This window comes from Alligator mississippiensis, chromosome 2 (genome assembly GCF_030867095.1).
Source record: "Alligator mississippiensis isolate rAllMis1 chromosome 2, rAllMis1, whole genome shotgun sequence".
Taxonomy (NCBI): Eukaryota; Metazoa; Chordata; order Crocodylia; family Alligatoridae; genus Alligator; species Alligator mississippiensis.
Window position 1 is genome coordinate 213,435,188 of NC_081825.1, and position 17,563 is coordinate 213,452,750.

A 17,563-nucleotide genomic window follows, 5' to 3' on the forward strand; every position below is an offset into this window, starting at 1 on the left:
GAAACAGCACAGCTATATTTGTGTGGTAGTGTGGGTTGACTAATTAATTAGCATCACTAAATGCTAACTACCTCACTTGCAGTACTACCATGGTGCCACCTTAGCCAGGGGGGGGGCATCTGCCCCCCCCCCCCCCGTGACCAGTCAGCAACTGGGAAGGGGGGAGTCCCCCCATGGCCAATCTTGCTGACTGCGGGGTCAGGGGGGAGTTCCCCTGCAGCAACACTCACCAACCGGAAAGTGGCCACGGCACTCCTGGAAATGGCCACAATGCTCCTGGAAGTGGATGCAGCGCTACATCCGGTGCTGCCACTTCCCGGCAGGCACTTGTAGCTGGGGCACCAGTGCTCCCACCTGCCCCCCCTGCCCATTGCCTAAGCGGGGAGCATGGCCAGTCAGGGGGTGCACCAGTGCTTTTGGGGGTGCACGTGCACCTCTGTGCACCCCCTATGCGTCACCACTGAGTACTATACAAGTTAGGTTTGCACTAAGTTTTCATCAGTAAAGATCCCCAAGTTCCTAGAGTTCTGCTTCTGTGTCAGGGGGCACGTCTACATGAGATGTTTACTGACAAGTTGACTAATTAGTTCTGCACTAAATGTCTCACACCTACATGTGCAGCCCTATTAGGCCACACAAAACTAATGAACACTGCAGCATTGTAGTATTGTAGCTACAAGTATTATCCCGCCGCAGTGTTCTTTAGCGTGCAGCAGCACATGTGTAGATGTTGACCCAGCTGGCTGGGGCATGAAGGTGCTTCAGTGACAGGGCTGCCCACTGGCTAGCCCTGCACTGAAGCACCCTTGTGCCCCAGCCAGCCCCTGAACAGCACTTTGAGCTGGGAGGAGCAGCCCTGGGCTGGCAGGCTGACTCCCTGGACCCCCTAGCAAGAGTTTGTTTAAAAGCCTTTGGTGAGGGACCTTGTCACAAGCTCTTTGAAAGTCCAAATATATTATGTCAACTGGATCCCTCTTGTCCACATGCTTGTTAACACTCTCAAAGAATTTGAGCACATTGGTAATACAGGATTTCCCTTTACAAAAACCATGCTGATTCTTCCCCAGGCGATCATATATGCCCATGTGACTGCTGATTTTATTCTTTATTCCAGATTCTACTAACTTGCCAGGGATGAAAGTGAGACTCACTGGTCGTTCCCAGTATCAGCTCTAAAGCCCTTTTGGCAGATGGGTATTATACAGGTTATGTTCGATGGGTGTTTGGCAGATAGTGTTTGGCAACCCACTGGTCCTGTGGCACAGAGGCTGTTTATAATGATAGGTTACATATTATTGCCACCAGTTCTGCAATTTCGCCTTTGAGTTCCTTCAGAACCCTTGGATGAATGCCATCCAGGTATGGTGATTTATTAGAATTTATCTATTTCTTCTAAAACTTCTTCTGTTATCACTACAGGGCAATATAACTCTTTAGATCTACCTACTAGCAAGGATTGATCCCGCGTGGGAATTTCCCTGATATCTTTTGTGGTAAAACTGATGCGAAGAATTTATTCAGCTTCTCTGCTATAGCTTTATCATCCTTGAGTGTGCCCTCTACACCTTGATCATCTAAGGGTCCCACCAGTTTTCTTGCTGGCTTCCTGCTTCTGAAGTATTTTAAAAAGATTTTATGATCAACCATAGCACCTTTTATTAGAAGCTCCTTAAATTCTTTTTTGGCTTTCCTTATTTCACTTTTACACTTGACTTGTCAAAGTTTGTGAGCTTTCCTGTTTCCTCATTTTGGCACACCTTCCATTTTTTGAAGGATAATTTAGTTAAAGAGGCCTTGAAGGACTCTTAGTTAAAGAGGCCTTGAATGGCCTCTTTAACTATGCTATTAACTATGCTATTAAAACATGCAAGGGTTTTATTGTACCACTTGATGTCCTTTTTTGATTTATGGTATGTACCATTCCCATGCAACTAATATGGTATTTTTAAACAGCTTCCAAGCTGCGTGCAGGTCTTTTACATTTTTTACTGCTTCTTTTGACTTCTTTCTAGATTCCTCATTTTTGTATAGGGTCTTCGCTCTCCCATGCTATGAAGGCAGCACCTTTCACAAGCACCAAAAAATTAATTTAATTCTCTTGTTACCCTGAAACTAAGTCATCAAAACTCTAAATAACTAGATAGATACTGATCAATATTGCACAAACTGCAGCAAAACCATAAATCTGAATAAATAAGCATCAATTTTATTGAATCATGAATAATTTAAGACTGGTACAATCATCAGCTTTATTCTCCATGACACAGGGGCAGGGGAGGGGCAGGAGGCATGATCTCAAACAGACCATTTGCAAATTCTGATCCTAAATGACAACTGAAAATTAAATAGGGAGGGGAGAAGATGGAAAACATCATACCGTACACAAAATACTCAATTCCTAGTTTTCTCTTTAAAAATGGCTAGAAAAAATTCATCAAAATGCAGCACTTTTAATCAAATATTTACATTTCTATGTTACAATGAAAAAATGTACATCTTATAGAACATATTTCATAAACTGTTCCACTGGAAACGACTAGATCAAAACAGCAACCTTCCATTTAATATCCACAAAGAAAGATTTTTTGTTTTGTTTTTGTTTTTTTTCTTGAAAGAGAATTGTCACATTTAGACAAGATTCAATACACAGAATACCAAAGGTAAGCATCAACAATGAAATATCAGTTTCTTTTCCAAAATGTACAAAAAAGGTTCATCAACACCCTCCCCTCAAACCAAAAATGTTTCCCCATCTCATTTATGTCCTGTACAATTCTTGGCAGTTCTGAAGGAAAGGAAACTAACTGTTTAAGCTTTCTGTTTTTAACTCAACATAAATGTTGCATAGAATCATAGAGTTTATTTGTTGGGTATTTTTTGTTTGTTAGTTTTATTTATCTTTGTTTTAATGTAGAACTTTGTAGAAAAAAGGCAAAAAAACCCCCAAACCCCAAAAGGACAAGCCTTAAACGAATAAGAAGTAATTAAAAAAGGAAAAAGCAGATATAGCAAGAGAGAGACAGGCTCTGCTAAATACTTGATGAAAAGTAAGAAATATGCACAACAGGTAACCCTGCTTCCCAAAATTGCAGAAAGTATACTGAGTTTTGTGATGCTTAAAATGACGCAAAGCCCTCTCCTTACAGTAACCCAAACTACTGTCAGTGACACAGAAATAGATTGGCATTGGAATGACTGAGCATCTCCTGTGTCTGAGCATAGGTTTGGGGAAAAGAAAAATGGCAACCAAAATGGCACACAAGGCACATCTATGGCCTCCAAGGACTGTGCTGGGGATCTCTGCCAGGAAGCACAGCACACCAGTGTTTTGTATTCGTGCAATGCAGGGCATGTGCCAATGAGCTCCTTGTTTTAGAAGTGCTAATTAATGCTTGCCCAGTGCTGGAGACAGCAACATTATACATTATGCTTCATGGCAGAGAACCTTAGCATGGTCTACAGAGAGCGTAGGCATGCCCAGAGTTTCAAATGTATCTGGAGGAATCAGTTAAAGGGTAGCTGAGAAGTGTATAATGTTAAGTCTCTTTAGGTCCCTGTCCTGCAATTAGATCCATACAAGCTTAAAAGTCTATCTGAATGGATTCAGATGCAGGTTCAGGTACTTATTCTTTACTTGGTTTCATAGTAGTAACAGTCAAAGTCAGTGTTGGGAAGCAGAACTGTTAGGCTGTTGAGAAATTGGCTCAAAACAGACCTTGGGTTTATCTCTGGGCTGACTGTCCTAGGTTGTGACTCCAATCAAAACAGGTGCAGGACAGTTGTTTAGCTTGAATGCCAATTAAATCAAATGAGCTGGTATTGTCCCAGTGCAACGTGATAATCCGGATACTTAACAGGTACTTCATGTGGGACAACAGGCTTGTCCATTCATACAAAAGGTTTTGTCCTGGGAGAAATCCAACATCTGTTTTTAGCCATTAGCTACTCTTGAAATCATCAGCACGGCTAGGGAAAGTTCTATATTAATGAAGCTTACTCTACAATAATGTGAACTGGATTTATACGGTTGGTTGAGTAACCCTGGGTATTTCGTTCAAATGAAATAGAGTTCAGCTAAGATAAACCAGTGACATAAGTGGATAAGTCCCGCCCCCCCAACATCGCTAATTATTCTTTTACATTTTTTTTAAAAAGGTTATCAGCACTCAAAAGCTGTAACAGGAGCAGATTCAGTATCAGCTCTCATTGGACAAAAGACAAAAAAGTAAGTACAGTCATGTCACAGAGAGTAGAAAGTCATGAGGTATAATAAAACTATCCTCTCAAACTGAGTGACAGAAGCATGAACTTGTCTGTTACATTATTTTAAACCCACAAGGATTAACACGCTCTTAAAAAAGTGTTTGTAATAAGTTTTTCTACCTGTACACTGAAAAAACAGCAATTGCTTTCCTATAGTTTACTAGTGACGGCATTTATTATCATAGAAAAGCTTTTTTTTTTCCTGTATTAGATAAACAGCTGTCCAGTGAACTATTAGCTGCAGATGATATGAACCTGAAAAGTTGTCTCATTTTCCTCCTTTGTTACTGTTACATTTAAACAAAATCTAGTATCTCATACAAACAATATTCACAGCAACTTATCGTATTCCAAGAGATGACTTTAGCCCTGTTTGTTTATTTAAATAAAAACTCATAATATACAGCACTAATGTAATTAACACAATTAGTACAAAAGAAGTAAGGCATCGCTTTAAAGTTCAGCACCAAAAGATAGCTGGAAAGGCTTGTACAAATCAGTGCTGAGGACTGCGATTCTTGCTGAGGTACAGCCTGAGACAGCTGACTTGTGGTGATGTATTTGTCAGTATTTGCTCCCACAAAAAGGAAAGTGCAATTCTTTTGAGGTGTTCTTACTCCTCAACAGATGTACAAGCCTTAACACTGAAATTGTATTTGTGTGCGTTTGGACAGGAGGAGGAGAAATAGAACCAGGTTCACAGCTCAGTCAGAATGCAAGAGCATGGCCCATTTTAAACCTTAAAAAGATAGTACTCCCTCTCTTCCTTTGTTTTCAGGCCTAAGTAAGACTGTTCAGGTGAACTACTAGAACACTACATTCTGCAGTTGAAAAAAAAAGAGACAGAATAAATAATGTTACCAGAGTAACACTGGACTTTTGAGTTTTACTGCACCCATTTGGGGCTGTAATGGTCAGTGAGAGAAAATTGACAAAAGCCATACTATTTTAATGCAAAAATTAAAAACCAGAGGTCTGATTATTTTTTTCACGTGAGAAATCCACCCCTAACCCCAAAATACAGAGAGCCCAATGTAACTCTGCTGCAGTAGCATTTAAACTGTAGAATTATATAGGATACAGTCTGTTTGCTGTCTCTCTGCAGAAGGGTCAATTTGGTCTCTTATACTAGTGTAAATCTGGAGTACACTGAAGTCATTGGATTTACATGGGTGTAAGGAAGAAAAGAATCATGTCCTAATGTCAGAGGGGTACTCAGTCTTTCAAGTTTTGTAGAATTGTTTGTTACACAGTGTTTGATAAAACCTGATTTGTTTAGACTGTATATATACATATTCATATTTATATTTATGTATATTTCTATAAACACACGGTGAAATAGAGCAAAGAAAGACAAGGTCTCAGACTGGCAAGAGCAGCTTTTTTTTTTTAATATGTATTTCAAATGTCCCTGTTTTTTGCAGCATTGCCTTTGACAGAACATTATTACCTAGGAAAGCAATGTATTTTAGCACCAGAACTATCTGCAGCTGAGTTTAGTCTGCAAAGCTAATTGGTAAAAGTCCAGCCCTCACCTACATGTGTTTGGTCAGAAGCAGCATATGCAGAGAACTTCCCTCCCCTCTCTTCCTGGACAGTACATGGCACAAAGCTGTTCATTTCATAGCTGCAAAGGATTTCCCCCCCTGCCCTCTTTTTCTTTTTTTTTCAATTGTGAGAATGCTTTTTTTAAATGTCTTCAGTATCTTAGGCATGAGAGCGTACAGCAACTAAACAGAACAAAACAAAGAAATAGTGCAGTTCATATCATTATATAAAAAAAAATACAAAGGTTGTTTGGGTTGCCTGCACCCAGGTTCAAGACTGACTCGTATAAAGTGTCTTGCTGTTCTTGCAGCTCTAATACTGAGACGTTTGCCCAGTCCGGTAACAAGTTATCTTCCTTAGTGTTTTTTGATCAGGATTCTTGCAAAATGGGAAACAATCTTTTTGTCTGCTGAAGATCATAATGTTGACTCCAAGGATGAATCAAGGATGTCATCATGATGGCTGTTGCTGTTGGAGTCACTGTCATAGCTCTGAGGACTCGAATAGTTAGCTGCCTCTTGCAGTCGCATTAGCATGTTCATCTGTGAAAGTGCAGAAAGTTTTTGGGATTATTTGTGTTCTGGGACATCTCATTTGCACTCATGTCACTTGTAGAAAATGTGTAAAGAGAACAAGAATGTGGGTATTGTTGAGATTCTCTAACAGGATGCCAAATGTAAATCAATTCTTATTGCATCATATGGACTTGGCATACGAGTCTGAATCTGAGCCAGAGAGAATTTTGAACTGAATCCTATTGCACCTTCACACATCTAAGTAACAGTTACATAACTGGGGAACAGCACTTTTTGGCACTTGCACACTGCTTGGATTCTATTTGTGCCTGTGACAGAATAGGTTCACCCTGTGCATATATTACTAGAAGTAAAATGAAGGAGGGTGATGGACCACCCACAGCCCAATGGCTAGGGCACTTGCCCAGGAAATAGGACACCTAAGTCTATGAACAGATTTGACTCTGTATCATTTGCTTCCCAGCAAACTGTTCTAACCTCAATGGGCGCTAACAGATGTGGGGGGGAAAAAACAACCAGTGCTTTAGCGGAAGAGGAATTGTGTCAATTTGACCCACCTCCCCAGCATCTGCATAGCCTGCATGCTTCAGCAGAGCTTTTTGGTGCTTTTATCTAATAGCTGATTCAATCAAAGTGCAGGGTGTGTCGAGCTGAAAGTAAAGTACTGCTTTGTTTTGTTTTTTCCATATCTGTAAGCAGCCCATATTATGGGCTAAGCATTACCCATCATCACTCTCTAGCCCTCCTCTTGAAGCTGGTCCATTGGGCTGCCAGAAGACAGGGATTTGTGGGAACAGGAGGAAGAGCATAAGTCAGAGGGAGCATGGTTCAGGCATATAGATACTGCCCACAAAGGGAAGGAGTCCTGGGTTACAGCCATGAATAGGTTAAAGACTATGTGAGTGCTGATTATCTATTTTAACCAATTAATATTCAATGCAAGATGCAAGGTCCAGTTTCAAAGAGGAGGGAAGTAGAGTGCTCTGGGTAATGTCTAATTTATGGCCTGGTGGTTATAGTACATTGCTAAGAAGTGTGAATCAAAAGTTCAAATCCCCTTGGATTTGAGCAGGGGGGAAGGGGGATGAGAGGGTAAAACCTGGGTTTCCTGCACCCTGGTCAGTTGTAGCTTGCCAGCTACTGTTTTATTCCTCTTTAGGTTTTCTCTTCTGTTAGCAAGTAACTCTCATTAGCACTGATGAAAACAGAACTTACCAATGGATCTCCTTCAGCATCACTTGGTGGAACCTGTTTGCTGGTTGAGCCTTCTCGAGACACAGAATAGCCATCAAATCCAACATCTTCAGGCCGCAGCTGCAGCAGAGGAGGCCACTCATGGTGCTGTGGGGTGGCTGCCCATGGATACGTGTCCATTACCCATTTGGCAGGATCCTCCCAGGGAGCTCTCCTTCCATACAGCTAGAAAATAAGAGCAAAAGCATCTTGAAAAATATTCTTGCCATTTAATCAGTCCTACTGCTTTATTCTATGCTCACCAAAATGAGTTCCCATGCTATGGAAAACATTCTGAATCAGACCTGGTCAAAGGAGGGTGTGAGTTTCGCCCATCTGATGGTGGAGTTATAGCTACCAAATGGGATCCGACTTAGAAGGGGCTGCTAACCATGTCGTTTGAGACTGCTATGTCTCTCAATCTGCCACTATCTTAGAAGAAGGGGAATCTGAGATCAAATCCATCACGGAAGCTGCTTCTGCATTCTTTAGGATTAACTAAGATAAATACATATTTGCAAGCTACTCATTTTAATGTCCATTTTGCAGGAGGAACTTGCTTATTTACTTTCATAGTTAAATACTTGCTGTAAGTTCCTAGTGTGTGTGAGGGTAAATACTCAACACTTACCACCAGAAACTCAATGGATGAATGCCAAAGACATATTTTTTGAAGTCAGTAGAATGTCTCTCCCCTAGCACTGGTGAAAGTGCCAGCAGAATTTGGCTCTGTAAGTTCAGCCCCCTACTTCAAACACATGTTTGCTACTTCCAGAAAGGTATTTTTGTTTCAACATAATTGTTAGGAAAATAAAGCCAGTGCTTCTGAGCCTCTAATTTGGGCTGTTTTCTTGGCTTTGTTGTGTTTTATACATAAACCCAGCTCCTTGATCGTTAGATAAAAGCTCACCGTTGAGCCACATGGATTTCAAAAGCAAACTCCAACTGAAAAGAGATTCCCCCCCCCCCCCCATCTTCTGCTATAGGGATTGCTAGGCTGACTGCCCTTCAGGAATTGGATTTCAGTATCTGCATTTTGTCACTTGAGTTCAAAGGAGTTTTACTACCCTTTATAATATACAGTGGGGAGTGAAGCAATAAGACACAACAGGAGGTAAGGGGCATGTTCTGAGAACATTAGAGTGCCTTTAATCTTTGGGATATAAATATCTTGGTGCTAACCTTACCTTCAACTCCCTTTATTGTTATTTGAAAATTCTTTATGATGAAGGCACACGTGCATTTCCAGAGTTGGAAAAGTTTGATGTTTAGAAAAATGGAAAAGCTCTTTCTACTGAGCTGGGTGGTACGGCCAGATTAATCCTAGTGCTCTTGCTTAGATTATTGACATAGCAGAATGAGCCCTCAAACCAAGGTTTCCAATGCAGAATGCAAAACTTATCACAAAGAGGGTGTTTAACCATGAACACATTTTGAGGGAACTCCCTTAAGTCTCCTAAAAAGCCTTATTAAATCTGAATCACTGAAGACCTGCCCCAAACCTGGGTCAGCATTCCCCTTTCCAGAATGGTTACCCACCCAGTTACCCACCCACTGAATTTCATGGTGTGTTTTTTCTGAAAGACAAGGCCTTGAACAGGCATGCTCATGATACACCATCATACACCAATGGGACACTGGATTGAAAGATCTTTGAATCTAGTTCTCTGTTTTCACAGACAATCATATATTATTATTATTAGCATTATCTTTTTCATAGTCATATTAATCATATTTCACAAACTGTCATAAAAACCCTTCCAATTTTTACACCACAATTTGGAAAACAGCAATGATTGACAATTCCATATCATACCCATGTGGAGCTGTGAGAAAGGGAATGAGAAAAGGAAAAAAAAGGCTGATTAATTTCTCACACCAGTTTATCAAAAAGTAAGAAAAAAAGTCAAGGCCACACTCTCCATTTATCATCCCTGGTGAACTTAGTTTTCTGAACCTAAATAAAGCTGAATGAAAAAGCCACCTACAAACTCTTGATAAAATCTGTTTAAGCTCCCATAAAAACACAATGCTCTTCCATTAGGAAAAATGAAGAGGCACAGGAATTTTCAAGATCTTCCAGAGCTAAAAGAATAGTTATTTTCCTTATTCCTATCTTTCCCTTCCACACATTTTATCCCTGAGGCTACTATCCTTATTGGCTAAACTTTATGGGCTATTTTTGTCTATAGTGACAATAATACCCAGCTACTTCTTCCAATCCAGTGTCACACTTTCAGAAAAATCCCCGAAACTTGGCTTTAACTGGAGACCTGGTTAGAGAATCACATACTTCTCTTGCATGGCAGCAAAGAGTGTTACCAGCATAAGCATCAAGTCAACAGTGTTATAATTTCAGTACCTATGCAGAAGAGACATCACAATACTTAAAATTAGCTTCAAAAGAAACACGTACAGATGTTACAAAGATTAATGCAAAGTAAATGTTTTGTCTTTGTTTGTGATGATGATGCATTAGATCAGGAACATTAATAGCTAAAGGTTCAAAAATGTACTAATCAATCTGAGTAAAGGTGACAGAATAAGGCATGGTGTAAGTGTAGAAAGAAACAGAATTCAAACTTTCAAACTGTATTTCACAGTAGCTGCAGATCTGTAATAAAATTAGCATAAACACTGTCAAGCAGAGTATAGAATAACCTTTTCAGAAATAATTTACACAAGCTAAAATTAAAACCTTTATATTTCACTGGAATCCCTAGCAGGATGGGAATTTTGGTGATGCATATAAATAGAGATTTTGTAATATGTTGCAATGAAATGCCAATTCAGAAATGATGCAGCATGAAATTATTTTATATGTTAACATGTATTCCTCGGACCGAAACATGCAATCTTGAGAGTAGGCAGAGTTGTCCACTAGGTGGTGCCAGACAATCTTAAACCCATTTTTCCTTCCCTCAAAGAAAATATTGTTCATGATCACTTAGGTGACTATTTTACCAGACAACTGTTTCAATGCATGTCACTGAAAACTGGGTTTACTGCTTAAATCTGGAGCGCCCAGTTATGAAGCATTTATCATAGCTCCATAGTAAGTCATTTACAGTAGGAATACTTAGTACAGTTATTTAATACCAGTTAAGTAACTTGGTACAGTTACTTAGTAAGTCAAATTTCTATTTAAATGGTGGCTAACACGTACAATTTCTATTTAATTGTAATTTAAGTATAATTAATAAGTTCAATTTCTATTTAAATGGTGGTATTATTGCATCATTATTGCATAAATTCATCATTGCAAATAATGAACATTAGGCCTGTGTGAATAGGAGAGTATTCGATTTGGATTTAGATTCGGATTCAACCGATTTGGAGGACAGTGATTCAATTTGGAGATTTGGATCACTGTCCAGAATAAATTCGGCCGAATCGGCTTCAGAAGATTTGGTGCTGATTCAGAGATTTGGCCATAGACTATAATGGGGAATCACTGAAATACCTATCATTTTGTCATTTTTTAGCAGCTTTGGATGAAAATAGCAGGGATAGTAGTCCCTTCTGAAGGCATGAGGTCTTCCAAGTTTCAAGAAGATAAGTGCAGGGGTTTCTGGGAAACTGTAACTCAAGGTGCTGACAAGCAAAACTCACAACGTGTGTGTGTGTGTGTGTGTGTGTGTGTGTGTGTGTGTGTGTGTGTGAGAAAGCACAGCAGGATGAAAACAGCAGGGATGGTAGCCTGTGGTGCCTTCCTGGTGCTCAGGCAGAAACAGTTCACAAAAGGGACAGAATGGCTGCAGACAGAGGCTTATGTGCTGTTTCTACGTCCCTCCCCCAGACACTGTGACTGGAAGGGGACTCAGGGAAAGATCACAGCCACTGGCCAGGTATAGATGTCAGTCTTCCCCACCCCCTGCTCCTGTCAGTCCAGATGTCAGTCCTTCCCCCACTGCTTCTCAGTTTCTGTTCCCCTGAAAGACTGCCTTCCAGATCTCCAAATCTTTTTCCAAATCGATTTGGAAGTTTTGAATCGATTTGGAGGTGTTTTTGGTCTCCTGATTCAATTCGGATTTGGTGATTTGGCCTCCAAAATCAGGCCGAATCTTCTCTGAATCTAAATCGGCAACTGAAGCTTCACATACCCCAGCTGAACATATGGCACATGCAGTCTGGGAACCACCATTCTCTTCCTTTGCAACCTGCACAATCCATCTCTGCAACCCTTAGAAATAAGGGTCATAGAAACTAGACAGGATCTTTCTGTGCAGGAAAGGAGGTGGCAGTCCACTAGATTAACATGCACAAGATCCAGTAATACAGTACTAGTGAATATGCAAACTGGCAGGCATTCCAGATCCCCCTCTTAGTTGTTGCTGAGGTTTATAATAGCAAAACAGAAGGGAGGGACAGATGGATTATACAACCATCATATTTTCACATCCCTGCTTTCAGGAATAAAATCACTATCAAGACTGAGCAATACCTGTCCAAATGTACTTAAGCCATCATTCTTTTTTAAATGGCAAAAATAAAATACAGTGTTCTCCCATGTCGATCCAAGGGAACTAGACTAAAATCAGCCCACCCATCCCTTCCTGACAGGTAGTTTCACATAACTATTCACAAAGGAGCATCTGTTTGCATGGGAGACAGATAGATGCCAACATAGAACATACATTTCTTTCATTAAAATAATCATACCTTTCCTTTGAGAATTGAAATCACAATTCTCATCCTCAGTCTCAGTGTTGGAATAATCTTAGTTACTGCTTAAGCTCAATGTCATAACAGAATTTTGGAGAAAAATAGATAGAAAAGAGCCTAACATCAAAGAGCAGAATCCTTAAATATACTGAGGAAACCACTTCTACAAATATATTGGGGCCAACAGGCATTCCACACAATTAAAAAGAAAACAGGAAGGTGGTTCTATTTTATTATCCTTACTATTTCTTATTAACATTACAGGGCCCTTTCCTGATCCTCTATTATGATAATCTCAAAGCAAAATACAAAGGCACTGAGCACCTATATGAGTATCACAATCTCATTTTATGAGTAAACTAAAGCATAGAGAGTTATTCACTCACTAAGGACAAAAGCAAGGCAAACAGTTCCTACTTTTCTGCTTTAAGGGTTGTCTATAATGGTTGTTCCACTGTGAATTTCCTTTTGTTATGTCTTTTGGATGTACAAAGGTATAGCTGTGCCTTATTTCTAATCAGAATTTGTCATGCTTCTGCTTCCAAACAAAATCTCATTTTGCCTTTTCCTGTTAGACTCAAGTCATTCATTCACCACCAGAAATATCTCTTATGCAAATATGACCTCTCAGCCCATTGCTAATTAAACTTAGCTTTTCACACTCTTACTAAAACCACGTTTTCTTGCATCTCTTCTGAAACCTTTCCAGTCTTTCAACACCCTTTTTAATTGTTGATATCAGAAGTGAACACAGTATTCCAAATGTGTTCTCAATAAAACTGTATACAGAAGAAATATCGCCTCTCCTACTTATGCCTCAAAGGACTGTGTTCACACTCATAGCTATAGCATTGCACTGGGAACCCACATTCAATTAAGATCCTTTCAGTATCATAGCATTCAAAGATAATATCTCCTATTTTGCAACTGTGACCCACATACTTTGGCCCTGGATACATTACATTGAATCCATCCCCATTAAAACCAGGTTACTTGACTTAACCCACTTTAGCAAATGTCCAAAATTGGGAAAGGGAAGAAGGAGGACTTCAGGTTGCCATTTCTTCCAAGATTAATATGACTGTGCTGATTTTAGAGGGATTTACAGGACTGCTGAAGAATCTCAAATATTATTTCAGGCCAGAATAACATCAGCAAGTTGTTTCACAGTACCGAACTACAACCACTTGGTCTCACAAGACAAACTTTAATAAAAAGATAGTCTTTTGCACGCAGACACTTCTATTATTAATTAGATCAGGGTTACTAACTGGCAGCCCATGGGCCACATGCACCCTAGTCTCTCACTGGTTTTCACTCTCCCTGTTACTCCAGCTTCAATAGCAGTCAGAGTCTCTTGGGTTCCAACTCCCTCCTCCGGCTGTTGCTTCCTGCCTTTGTCCCAGGGGTGGGGTTGGGGAGCACTGTGGCAGCCCAGGGAGTTAAGGATGCATTTGGGGTGTGTCTGGGGCTGATTGGAGCCACATGTGGGGATTATGCCCCTGCAGTGCAGCAGTGGAGCAAGGAGTGCCCACAAAGAGTGCATCATGTGCCTGCACGGCACAATGAGGGCTGGGCACAGCATGGGTGAACCGGGCAGCCTCCTGGAGCCTGGACAGAAAGGGGGCCCAAAATGGTAATTTTTTTTTCTGTTGTCTGATTATTATCATCATTATCTCTGGTAAAGATACTAAAAGTTCACCCAGGGCTGCAAGGAGTCTAGGTACGGTTCTGGGCACAATACTTGACCACTTGCAGAATCAGAAAGTTCCTCCTAATCTCCAACCTAAACTTCTCCTGCTGAAGTTTGAGGCCACTGCTCCTGGTCCTGTCCTGGTGTATAGTGCAGTGGAAAGGGGGGAAGGGATCACCATTCACACAGTGTGCTTGGTGCAGCCTGTGTAATGTATGACCCTTGCTGGTGTGGCCCCCAGGGGCTTGGAAGTTAGCTCTGAATTAGGTAAACTTTGAATTGTATTGTGAGCCATACCCATTTGGTGAGCTTGGAACTTAAATACTGTCATATACTTGGGACAAAATAACTGCATGCAAATACAGACTGGGCAATCACTGGCTAGGCTGCAGTACTGCAGAGAAGGACCTGGGGGTCACAGTAGACCATAAGCTGCATATGAGCCAACAGTGTGTTCTTGTTGCAAAAAAAGGCCAATAGTATGCTGGGCTGTATTAGCAGGAGGGTCACTTGCAAGTCAAAGCAAGTGATTGTTTGGCTCTATTCAGCACTAATGAGGCCTCACCTGCAGTACTGTGTCTGGTTTTGGGCCCTACAAAAGAATATGGGACAGACTGGAAAAAGTCCAGTGGACAGCAACAAAATGATTAGAACCCCAGGAGGGAAGTTGTATGAGGAAAGGCAGAAAAAGCCAGGGTTATTAAGTCTGGAGAAGAAAAAACTGAGACTGATTTGATGTCTTCAACTCCTTGAAGGGCGATCAGAGAAAGGATGGAGATGTTTTTTTTCTGTGGTCATAGAAGACAGGGCTAGGAGCAGTGGCATCATGCATCAGCAGGGGAAATTTAGGTTGGAGATGAGGAGGAACTTTCTGACTCTGAGGGTCGGCAAGTATTTGGAACATGCTACCTACAAAAGTTGTAGAATCTCCATCCCAGGAAATTTTCAAGATCAGGCTGGACAAATACTTGACTGTGATGGGATAGCCAGGTATCATCCTACTTTGAGCAAGGGATTGGACTACATGACATTGTGAAAAACCTCCCATCCCAACCTTGCTATATTCCTGTATTCCTAATATTTCATCACCTAACTGAGAAATAAATAGGCAAAGCATCAGCACAAAATGCTACCACTCATTCAATAAGCTCTCTCCAAATACTGCATTGTTTCTTTCTGTTGAAAGACAGCTCAAATGTATCCCAAGTCATGGTAAATCTATTGCTAATTCCTGTTAAGAGAAAAAGAAAAAATATGGATAACAAAGGTAATAGCAATACAAATTCCAATGCTTGCTTGGTATTTTAGATGCAGGTTAAGTGCGAAAGGAAGATTTTAAAATATTTTGGCTCCCAACTCCCAGTGAAATTAAAAGTAGCTAGGCACTAAAAAACTATTTCTAAGGGTAAATCTAAATTTCAGCAGAAGTATGTTCCAGTCAAGATGTTCCAAACAAGATGGTCCTTTGCCTGCTCTTGCAGACACATCCCAAATCCAGATATATGCCAACAAGCCACGCAGGAACAACCAGGGTTTAAATCGCTCCTGGAAGAGTATCTTCCATGTACACATTCCCTTCTGAGAGAAGCCACAGCACAGTCCTCCAGCATCCCATGGAGCTTTGATTGTACCCCTTGCCTCCCGCACAGGAGACAGTGTGTCATTTGAAGTAGACTCTACTGCTCCAGCCAAGCAGGGAACAGAACACACCCCCTTTGCAATCTCCACATTATACTGTAGGGGGACACAAGCTGACTCAGCAGTTTGCATCAGCCAATCAGGACTTCCCCATGCACTGCTACCATCTGTTTCCAGGCGGACTGTGGGAGCCTGTAGAACATGCTGAGATGTGTACATAGGAGCATCCTGCCTGCACACCATTAGCACTGCTCTTCAGAGGTTCAGCACTCAGTATGTAAATCCAAGAGAATCTTCCAGATCACTTGAATGTGTATATACAGCCAAACCTCATATTGTTTTTAGAGAAAGTGCTAATGTGGTCTTGTTGTTTCCTACCACATAGACAGAAACCCTGTTCAGGTCTGTTATTTTTCACATTTTGGCTTCCTTACCTGTAGTCCTTCTCTGACTGCCTCCAGAAGATATGGGATAATGGAATAGTTCCACAGGTCAGTAAACCAGACTCTAGAACCATCTACATCTATTGGACAGGACAAGAAGAGTCGTGGACCTAGAGGGGAATATTCACTTATTAAAAGCAAATAATAACCATTCAAAACAACACCAAACAGCAACTTCAAAGTCTTTGGAGACAGTAACCCAAGTGGAGAAAACTAATGTACATGCCTGGTGTCTGGTCTTTCAGATAATTCACAAACTCTGAAAAAATATGAAGTTCTACAGCATTTAAGAAGGAACCAATTAAACACAGTAGCATATAATTATTTTTACCAAAGGCTGAAAATTCATAAGGGGGTCCTTTAATAAATAAGAATTCAGAAAGTTTACCATATGTACAAACTATTTATAATCAGGGATCCTGGTTTTCTGTGTTTAAAAATCCTAAAAGTTCTGACTAAAAAACCCCAAATCCATGTTTTTCCATGGTAAAAATGAAACACACAGATGTATACACAGATATATATATATGTGTGTGCATACATACATACATTTACTTACACATATATACACGTGTGTGTGTGTGCATGTAAGTATGTATCAGTTGAACATAATGTTTTATTGATATATTTACAACTTTTAAGCAATTTGGAAGTCTACCAGTGCCTCAATCATTATAATAAAAATAACATTCTAAATACCTCTAAATAAATTCAAATTTTGGCATTTGATTTGGGGTTTTTTATTACAGAAAATCAGACCTCCCCCTGCCCTTTGCTCACCAGGATGTGGGTTCAGCTGTGGCTGTCCTCACCGTTTCTTTGTGGTGCTAAGCAGCCCTGATATGTCAGTGCCCTGCCCATGCCATTGACCCTCACTCCCAAGTCAAAGCCACCCCAGTCCTGCTGGTATCCCTCATTCCCAACCCACAGCCCCTTGGCCCTGTCGGTGTCCCTCATTTCCAACACACAGTCCCCTGGTCCTGCTGGTGTTCCTCACTCCTGACCCACAGCCACCCCAGCCCTGCTGGTGCCCCTCACTCCCAACCCATAGCCACCCCAGCCCTGCCAGTGCCTCTCACTCCCAACCCACCACTCGCTGCCCCCAGCCCCCTGGTATGTAGGGAAGGGAGTGGGGAACAGGTTTGGTGTGTAGGGAATGGGGGGGTACATGTAATGTATGGGGGTGGGAAGTGGCATAGGTGATGTGGCAGGGGGGACATGCCCCCTGAAATTTCTGTGCCCAGTGGGGCTGGACTGAACCAGCTACAAACAGGAGTTGCCTCTGCAGCCCAGCAGGCACAACCTGGCAGATGAGGGATGGAGCAGTGTGCTACGGACAAGGGGAGGTGCCCCCTGCCCAGCCAGCAGTAGCAGGGGCACAATTAAGCGCTCTGTCCTGCACTGGGTCCTGCCTGGAGCTGGTCTGGCCTGGCTGCAGCCCTGTGTCCCACTGTGAGCTCAGAAATCTTGGGGGCACATGTCCCCTGCATGCCTTGCCCCCCCATCCCTCTCCACCACATTGCCTTGGCCCCCCCCAACCCACT

The 17,563-nt window shown here is 41.3% G+C and overlaps 1 protein-coding gene across 3 annotated transcripts in view; it reads right to left on the reverse strand.

Moving 5' to 3' along the window:
* Positions 1-2,184: 2,184 nt before the first annotated feature.
* NAV2 (neuron navigator 2) overlaps positions 2,185-17,563 on the reverse strand; it is a 417,342-nt gene continuing 401,963 nt past the window's right edge. For all 3 annotated transcript variants that reach the window (XM_059722729.1, XM_059722730.1, XM_059722731.1), the window contains 3 exons: positions 16,011-16,129; positions 7,563-7,766; positions 2,185-6,353 (listed from right to left, as the gene is read on the reverse strand). In XM_059722729.1, the coding sequence (XP_059578712.1) occupies positions 6,228-6,353; positions 7,563-7,766; positions 16,011-16,129 (449 nt within the window). In that variant the 3' untranslated portion in view covers positions 2,185-6,227. The remainder of the gene's footprint in view (positions 6,354-7,562; positions 7,767-16,010; positions 16,130-17,563) is intronic.